The sequence below is a fragment of the Simochromis diagramma genome, unplaced genomic scaffold (assembly GCF_900408965.1).
Source record: "Simochromis diagramma unplaced genomic scaffold, fSimDia1.1 OVJJ01000308.1, whole genome shotgun sequence".
NCBI lineage: Eukaryota > Metazoa > Chordata > Actinopteri > Cichliformes > Cichlidae > Simochromis > Simochromis diagramma.
The window spans coordinates 894,315-903,461 of NW_024386785.1; the positions used below are offsets into that span (position 1 = coordinate 894,315).

At 46.4% G+C, this 9,147-nt stretch overlaps 1 protein-coding gene across 2 annotated transcripts; it reads left to right on the plus strand.

Annotated features, from left to right (window-relative positions):
* The first annotated feature begins 1,847 nt into the window (after positions 1-1,847).
* LOC120728005 lies at positions 1,848-8,754 on the plus strand. Of its 2 annotated transcripts, XR_005694619.1 has the most exons (11): positions 1,848-2,312; positions 3,195-3,368; positions 3,449-3,606; positions 3,712-3,910; positions 3,990-4,086; positions 4,176-4,347; positions 4,618-4,670; positions 4,778-4,904; positions 6,212-6,402; positions 6,831-7,531; positions 8,231-8,754. XR_005694619.1 is itself a non-coding variant. In XM_040022646.1 (10 exons), the coding sequence occupies exons 1-10, from the start codon at positions 2,038-2,040 to the stop codon at positions 6,870-6,872; spliced, it is 1,488 nt and encodes a 495-aa protein (XP_039878580.1). In that variant the 5' UTR covers positions 1,848-2,037; the 3' UTR covers positions 6,873-8,754. The 2 variants fall into 2 exon arrangements, 1 of the variants encoding a protein (XP_039878580.1); XM_040022646.1 differs by having other exon boundaries at positions 6,831-8,754.
* Positions 8,755-9,147: the final 393 nt, after the last annotated feature.

A 9,147-nucleotide genomic window follows, 5' to 3' on the forward strand; every position in this document is an offset into this window, starting at 1 on the left:
TAAACACAGTTTTTTTTTTTTCCTATTCTTGTATAGATGATGTCAAAGAGATCGGAGAAGCCCCACCCACCTGCTGTGCAGACCTTCTGTTTGTGAGTGGCAGCCAAACAGAGTAAAGTTATCTTAAAGGGGGAGGAGACCAATTTACTGCATCACAGCCCAGAAAATAAACATAAATAAGGACCTTTTTAAAACTTTGGATCATGGAAAGCTGCTCCATGTAGAGTCCAAGAGCAAAAACATGAGTTTGAACACAAACTGTAAGCAGGAGCGTAGCCAGAATGGGGTCAGTGGCACAGTGGTCACGTCCCAATGGGACTGTTTTGGGCAGAACCTGGACGGCACCCATGGCTCCAGGCTGAGGCCTTGGATTTTTTCTTAATAAGTTTGCTTAAATCACCATCAGACTGACCTTGAGAGACCTTACCAAGCAAGCGCTGCCACGACAGCACAGCTCCTCATGCACCATACCATTTATTTTTATTTTGTAGATATTGGAGATAATAAAATATAATAATAATCTCTATCTATGGTGCAGTAATATTATACATAAAGCTACAGAGCAGTGTGAATAATCAAATCATTTCATTTTACTCAAAGTAGTCACAAATCAGAACTTCTCCTGGTTGACTCTAAATTATCGCTATCCAACTGTTTTTCTGTTACTATCAATAACTCGTCAGTTTCAATCTCTCCCTCTGTGAAACGTTTGGCGTCATTCTTGACAGTACATTATCCTTTGACTCGCACATCAATGATGTCACTCGCTCAGCATATTTGCAACTCTGTTACATCAATCGCCTCCGCTCCTTCCTCACTCAGCATGCCGCTGTCATTCTCGTCCATGTAACTCACTCTTATTTGGCCTGCCACAAAAATCCATCAATAAGCTTCAACGTGTCCATAACTCTGCTGCCCGTATTATTACTAGGACTCCCTCTACCACCGCATCACCCCTACCCCCTATGGCTCCCAGTTAAACTTTACATTAATTTTAAAATACTTCTTTATACATTTAAGGCCACTCATTCTCTCTCCCCACCATACCTTTCTGATTTGGTACAGATCTCCATCCCATCCCGGTGCCTCAGATCCTCCTCGTCTTGTCTTCTTTCTGTTCCTTCTTTTCGTCTTACTACCATGGGGGGCAGGGCTTCTAGTCGCTCTGCCCCCTGACCTCGGAAACATCCCTTCATTCCCTCTTTTTAAGTCCACCCTCAAAACCCACCTGTTCAAGATGCCTACTCTATATAACTTCTCCATGCTCTTAAACTTTATTTTCTTATTGTGTTTATTTCCTGTTTTTATGCCTGTCTTATTTGCTCTGTGCAGTGTCCTTGGGTGTTTTGAAAGGTGACTTTAAATAAAATGTATTATTATTATTATTTCAGCTACAACATTAAAGTAATATAGACATCAATTAATCAGTAATTGGGGGGGGTCCTCGGTAACCCTAACCGGGCAGGGCGAAGTGGTCCAGCTTTTTCTTCATAGAGGGTCTTTTGAACCACACACAGAACCAGTTTACCTTGGAAGACGCCAAACAGAGAAACGATTGCAAACTTGTCCACCATGATAAAGTTTTGCTTCCCAGATGGGAATTTTTTATCAAATATTCTGAATTCCTGTGGAGGGAGCGGCGTTTACCTATTCTCGGTCCCCAACCCGTCCCACGGCATACGCCCCTGCCTTAAGGACAATATTTCTGCTTCACGCAGTTGGATGTCCACACCACCAGCCCAGAGGGGTGATAACAATAGTCCAATGCTTTCAGGTTGAGGGCTAAAATCTAACCCATGATGACGTGATGGTTTCAGTTTCAGAGTAAAAGAGTCTCATTGTTAAAGTTTAAATAAGTTGTGTACCAACAACACAAACTCTCACAAAGTGTACTCAAAATAAATAAAAGAGCTTCGTCTGTTTGGATCAAAGGTAAACTGATCAGAAAACTCACATCTCGTGACCTCCCGTTAACCTCCATGCGGGTAAAAACCCCGCTCTCTTATTGGCTGACGGTCGACCTGCAGACAGGTGAGGATGGCAGCTCGTGCTGACATGGTGCTGCTGCTGCTGCTGAGTGGTTCGGTTCTGCTCGGACTCTCCGCCGGTCCCGGACACTCCTCTTCCTCCTCGGCTCCGGATTCTGAGCGCGGCAGGATGGAGCTGCGGCGCGTGCGCACCCTCGCGGCTCAGTCCCGGTACGGAGAGTGTTGGGCGCGAGCTCTGGAGCACCTGGACGCGAGCTGCAGGGACTTGACGTCGGAGAGCCAGAGCTTGATCGCGCTGCGGTTCACCCACTGTCACCTGAGCAGGTAACAACTGCCACTGGAAAAACAGGTGTTTCCTCGCGCTGCTGTCCTGCACTGCGAGCCTTTATTAAATAATCCCGATCAAAATCATATTTTTGATTAGATTGCATCTAAAAGAAGCAGCTGGTGTTGGTAGCACTCTGCTATTTTCTGGGTTTGTATCTCCTATTCGCATTCGTTTACTTCCATCATGTGGCCGATTCAAGAGCTGCAGTACAGCTGGAAGAAAAGAAAACGAGTGAAATCCCAGAACCGCTTGTAAATATTCTAAATCTGTAAATATTCAAAATTTTTATTTCTTCCCAACAGGCTAAATTTCTCTGTAAAGGGGGAGTACATATGTACTTGGACATGTTTGGCTCTTCAGTTTGGGGTTCCTGGGTTCACTCGCTACTTCATATTGTTTTAAGGTGGAAGCCTAAACCTAAACCTCACCTCAGTGACTAACCCAACCACCCCTCTCATTTAAAGCTGAGGCAGCAGTTTGCTCAAACCTTGGGTGTGTTACCAATGACCTGGCAGATGTTAAGAGGTAAACTTTTTCCTTTTATAAAGAAATCAGAGACGTCTGTGCCCCAAAGGCCACAACCACTTCAAAAAGTATACCCCCCTTGTCTTTATTTTGATCTTCTATAACATCAGACATCAAAGTGCTTCACAGGTGATGAGTCTTTCATGAATGATCAGTTTGGACTCAAAGTTTCAGTTTGTCAGGTGGCATCATCTCCTTTCCTTTGATAAAAGATAGTCCATTGTATCCTCTGCTAAAGGAAGTAATGTAGGAGGCATCGAGTCACCTTTCCTTACAGGGTTAAACCAGCTGTCATCATGGCTGCCTCGCAGATACTTCAGTTTAACCATAACCTGTGTCTGTCCATCTGTCAGCTCAGGCAGGGATTTCCCAGCATGCCCTGAGGGGTCAGAGGTCAGCAGATGTACAGCTGGCATGGACACAGTGGCGTTTAACAGCTACACAGAGTTCTTCACACACACTCACTCCATGTGCCACTTCCTGCAGTCTGAGGCCTGGCAGCGCCAAGCAGAAAACACCATTTACAGGTGAGCAAGCACAGATGACATCATGCTGAGGTGAGGAAGTGCATGTGTGTGTGTAACAGATGTGTGTGCGTGTGTGTCAGGCTGACGGAGAGCTCGGCAGGTGTAGCAGAGCAGCTTCAGTCCACCAGGCTGATGGCTGAGGACCTGATCGAGGCCCAGAGTGCTACCTTGCAGGCGCAGAAGGCGATCCTGTCCAATGGCGAGGAGCTCAGAGTCACACTCAGAGACTCAACACGGGGTAACCGCACACTGATGGCCTGAGACACACAGACACCTCTTCGAAATGTATCAAGCACCTGAAAGACTCACTTCCTCCGCCTCTCTCCACCTGTCCCCTGCTCAGGTCTGCGGTCGGTGTTCTCAGAGCTCAGCAGCACCTCGAGGGAGCAGCAGGTGGCGCTGTCCGAACTCTTCAACAGAGTTTCCTTTTTGCAGAGTTTCCTTCTGATGGAGACTCACAGCCTGAGCTCCTGCTGCTACAACGCCGCTGCCCTCTGCACCTCCTTCCTCATCACCTCCACCCCACGCTCCTCCAGAGCCAGGTAACGCCACCTCCCTTCCCCGCCTTTGCACAGAGCTGGGTTTTAACGTGTAACTGATAGTGTGTGTGTGTGTGTTTAGGTTGGTGTTGTTGAGTTTAGTATGTTTGAATTTCTACCTGGAGAGAAAGATCTACCAGTTTGTGCTGAGCTCTGATAATCCTGAGCACCAACACATGGTCAGTATGCTCACCTGAGCTTCACCTGATGCTTTAACCTTTGACCTGATGCACACATTCACACATTCATCACTCTTTCCTGCGTTCAGGAGCTGCTCACTGTGTACGTGAGTGTGTTGAGGCGATTCATGGTGTGTGTTGGAGTGTGTGTTCTGCTGGTGGTGTGTGTGTGCTACAGGGACCCGGTGCAGCAGAGTCTGCAGGTGCTGCAGCAGCTCAGAGAGACTCAGAGGAGCCTGCAGGAGGCGCTGCAGCATGCAGGTGAGTTCAGCCAGCATGCAGACACTTGGGAAAACTGTAGACTGTATACAAAAGATGGAAGTAGGCACTATGAGGGCCACCCGGGTTATTTCTGTGATTTCTTTATGAATGCATAACGGGACGTTGAGATCCAAAAAAGCCAACATGGTGGTGCTCGATTAGCTGTTGGTGGTGTCACAGTGGATGTCTCCAACCGGTTGGAGGTTTTCATAGATTCCAGTGAGTTTGATTGGCGCAGATAATTTACTGAAGAGAAAACTTTGTCTGCAGAGAGTTTAGGGGAGCGACGGAGGACGGCAGAGGACGATCAGCTTCCTGTGAAGGTGAGAACATCAGGAGACAGTTCAGGTGTACATGCCTGCTAACAGAGGAGAGTTTACGCTCTGAGTCCGTTCCACTGGTTCCAGATCAGCTGTGTCGTGTTTTCCAGATGAGATCAGAGAGCAGAAGAAGAGAGGAGATGCTGAGGAGGAAGGAGGAAAGAAGAGAAGAGGAAGACAGGGAGGACATATATCCCACCACTGGTGGCTCAGACCCATCGAACCTCTCGCACTTCGGTCAGTAGTTGTTGATCCATCCATCTGCCAAAGGGCGAGAAAGTTGCCTTTGTCTGTGTTGTGTCAGGACTGAATCTGATTGCAGTTGGATTTGCAGTCTGCACACTCACAGAGGAAGGAAAATGGTTAATAAGTTCCGACTTTGTTCTTGGCCATTGTAGCATTGGTTCAGGCTCAGCTGATACACATCCAGCTGGCAGACGTCACATAAAGTGTGCCATTTAAGCTCCTCGGCAATCCTTCTGGTTTGCAAATACTGATGCAACAAAAGAATAAAATAACTCTAGTGTCACTGTAATGTGTACAGTGAAATTAAGTGCAATCAGGAGTGCAATGATCACTCGCAACAATAATAAAAATAGTGTATAAATGATATTAAACTATATAAGAGATAAAGACAAAGGAGACAAAAACTCTTTCTCCATTCTCCCAAATTACACAACTCGTTTAGTGCAAAGAGCACATTCATGAGGACACTTCAACACTGTCTGATGCTAACAGTGAGATTGATCCTTTATCATGTTATTATGTTGAATTCGTGTTTTTCCGGCAGCAGTAACTACGCAGGTTCCTCCAGAGTAGCGAGAGGACGTCCAGTGTTAATGATGTCCCTTTTTCTGTCCCACGGGGAAAAGCACACACAGAACAGTATGTTTTAAATCTCTCGGCCTCTGGAAGATGTAACGTCTCTGCGATGCCTTCTTAAACAGCTCTGTGGTGTTTATGGCCCAGCTCAGGTCGTCCTTGATCTAAACTCCCAGAAACTGGAAGTCTGTGACCCTCTCCACGGAGTTCCTGCTCGTTATTAAAGGCTTAATTATTGATTTATTTCATCCTGAAGTCGATGATCAGCTCTTTTGCCTGGGAGGTGTTCAGGAGCAAGTTATCTCTGCACCACTGACTCTGTCTTCTGTTTATATCAAGAACAAACCTACTCGAGTTATTAGCTGTTTGAAGTTGCGCTGTGGCTGTTGTGGCTCTTTGGTGTTGAAGCTTCTGTGTCTAAAACAGTGACGTGGGTGTGGATGTGCCTAAAACCATCCTTCTTGATGACCAGCAGGGGGCGAAATAATTCAGAAGTTGTATTGAAGTCTGTGTGAAAGTGAACCTAGAGTCAGTTTAAGCTGAGTTTATCGTAACTGCTTTTGGTGTTACGTATGTCAGCTGTGACATCACAATAATCTATAATTAAAGAGTTAGTTTAGTCAATTAGCTTCAAACTTAAACAGTTTGAGTTTAATTAGCGAGATGCAGATGTGGCACAGCTGTCCACATGGTTTCTTCTTCTACGTCTTTTTGTGCTGCAGGTTGGAGCAGCGACAGCATCCTCAGCAGCACCGAGAACGCCTCATCAGCCGACTCCACCCTCAGGAACGGTTCCCACAACGCCTCAGTGCGTCAGAGTCCAGGCAGGCGTCCTCGTCGCTCATCCTCTCGCCGTCCTCGGTCTCCCCCCTCCTCCCCGCTGGTGTACAGCATCCTGGTGGAGGACAAACAGGTAGGGAGGGCTGATTATCGAGTATTGATCTGTAGGGTTAAACAACCAAAATTCTTCAAAGCTAAATATTGATTCTGTAAACCCGGAAACTCACAGAGGCAAACACGGACTGGGAAATATCGACGAGCTGTGAATCTGATCGATTAGAAACCAGAGTTTATGTCGCGTTTTATTTTCTCTTAAACATGACATCAACTATCAGAATATTTTGTTCATGTTCTGTGGGCCTGATTTGACTATTCTTATTCATTTTTTGATGTTTAGTGTTTTTACATTTTCTTTCGGAAAAAGATTTTGTTTTTGGACATTTTAGGAATATTGTGTGATGTAAACATTAGAAACATGATTTCCCTCCCTGTGATGCTGACCTCTGCTCTCGCGTCTCTTCTCCTGTCCGTCCTCCTCTTCATCACCACCCTGATGTTCAGCCTCGTTACAGCCTGAGGAGCAGAAGGTCGGACATTCAGTGACTCATCATTTATGTTCTCGTTTTTCTACTGGAAACATAATTTTACTTATTTTTTTGTTTTTGTCTGTTTTCGTAAATTTAAATAAAAATGTTTTTAGATTTAAAACAAGAAAACATGTCAAAGTGATGAGATGTAAAATGTCTGTTTTTGAAAGGTTTTCTGAGATGAAGCTGATTGGCGTTTACGGCACACACGTTGTTCTTTGTTTTAGTGCATGTAAAAAATTGGCAAAGGTAGTTTCTGGTACAAAGGTTGTGTTGAACTTCAGAGTTTTGATAAACTCACATATTGTGTCCCAAATCACATACTTGGTTACTTGTATTCACCGCTCTGAGTGCTTAAGTGCATCCAAACTGTCAAGTATGGCTACAGTTGCAGGAGCAACAGTCTAAGCTGAGGAGCCGAGACCTCGCTCCTCCCAGCCGTCTCTTCCAGCTCGTCTGAGGGGACAGTGAGGTGTTCACAAGGCAGCCGAGAGATCTAATCTCTCAGCGTGTCCTGGGTCCGCAACAGAGACACCTCACCCCCCCCATCCCCATTAGGACATGTCTGGAATACCTCACCTGGGTGGCGCCTCGGAGGATTCTCGAACCACCTCATCTGGCTGCTGGCAGCTCTACTCTTCCTCTCCTGAACGAGCTCCTCATCTAGTCTCTAAGGTGGATGAGAGGGAAATCCACAGCTTTGTGATACTGCACTCATAACAGTAAAAAAACACTTGGTGTGGAGTGCAGTACCTTAGCCAACATGGTAAACAGGCAGAAACAGAAGCAATTTTCATCTGGTAGTACCAAACCAGCCAAGAGCTGATCTCTCCAGTGTGTCCTGGCTGTGTGTCATTCACACGCTGCACCGGCATCCATACAGAGACACAGTAACAGCTACTGTTGGTCACACAAGAGAACCCCTGACATTACCCGGTCATAGTTTAGAGTGAATGGACATCATAGGGTGATCCACCTTCTTCTGGCAATTTTCATGGAGATGGTCAGTGGTTTGACTCCACATGCACGACACTGATGATGGAACCCATGTGTGTGCATGATGGGTAAAAAGCACTTAAAGCTTCAAGTTCCCAGTTAAGAGTCCAAAAAGACCAGATTCAGTCCTTTCAAGTGACGGGAGCTAAAACAGAGGCTTTCAGACGGAGCATGAGAAAAGAGGCCAGAGCAGCATATGCTGCGGAAAGCTGATCAAGCAAAATAATAAGCAGGATATTTAAATATGTCAGCATGTCCCAGCAGGTGGCAGCAGATCTTTGCTCTGCCTGAAGAAAATGTTTTGACATGTTGGGAGTCTGCTCCCGTCTGTGGACGGATCTTAAAACCACTGAAATGTGACCTTTGTTACGATCTCAGACTGAGGCTCCGAGCGCAGCAGGGACATGTGGAATGAAGGGTTGGAGCCCCCTGGTGGTTGAAAGCTGCTGCTCACATCATCCTGAAACTTGAATCTGTGCTGCTGTTAGAAAGAGAAAAAGCAGAGTCATGAGTGGTGGAGAGTAAGTGGAGGTCAGACTCTGGTGTTGGTAAAGGGGAAAAATTTAAAATATCCTGCTGGAATTTTTCTCCAAAGTTTTCCTTTTGCTTCAAATTTCAGCCTCAGAAAACAGAGAAAATGAGAACCAGACCACAGGGAGAGGAGAGAGGGAGGAGGGGAGCTGCTCTGGGATCAGATGTCTGGACGGAGGAGGAGGAGGAGGAGTTGTGGTGTCGGTCTGCAGCTCAGATCAGACTTTCACACAAAAGCCTGGAGCTGCCGAGAGACGGCCAACCGACAGCCAGCCTGTCTGTCTGTCCGTTTGGACAAACTGACGCTGAAGAGAAAGAGCAAAAAGTCTTCAGAGGGAGTCAAACCGAAGCAGCAGGAGGAGCAGAAATCAGAAAAAGTGGAGGCACTCGAGCAGGAGGAGAGCTGAGTCTGCACATTCTGCTCTAAAGCTCCTACAGACGTGTTTGATTTCAGGTTTCTGGATCCTCAAAAGTTGTTCCTCAGCTTTATCTCGGAGGAGCTGGACTGACAGAAACCCTCAGTCGGCACACTCGGGGAAGGTTTTTAATCTGAAAACCACATCAGCCGGATTCCTCTGATTGTTTCTGCGGATACGTGACGTGGAGATGGAGGCACGGAGACTGGTAACGTTTAGATTCCTGAAAGAGTGACAAAGAGGAAAAGATGGGAGCGAGAGGGGGAGGATGAAGGAGGGTGAGACATTTTTGACCTCCACATGGCTTCAGCCAGAGAGCGAACCACCAGAGAGTCGCAGCTGAAGTTC

What these genes read in the sequence shown, in the direction of transcription:
- LOC120728005 (XM_040022646.1), top strand. Translation starts at nt 2,038, where the DNA reads ATGGCAGCTCGTGCTGACATGGTGCTGCTGCTGCTGCTGAGTGGTTCG. An exon ending in GGAGGCGCTGCAGCATGCAG is followed by an intron (nt 4,348 to 4,617) that starts GTGAGTTCAGCC and finishes CTTTGTCTGCAG; the next exon opens with AGAGTTTAGGGGAGCGACGG. An exon ending in ATCGAACCTCTCGCACTTCG is followed by an intron (nt 4,905 to 6,211) that starts GTCAGTAGTTGT and finishes TTTGTGCTGCAG; the next exon opens with GTTGGAGCAGCGACAGCATC.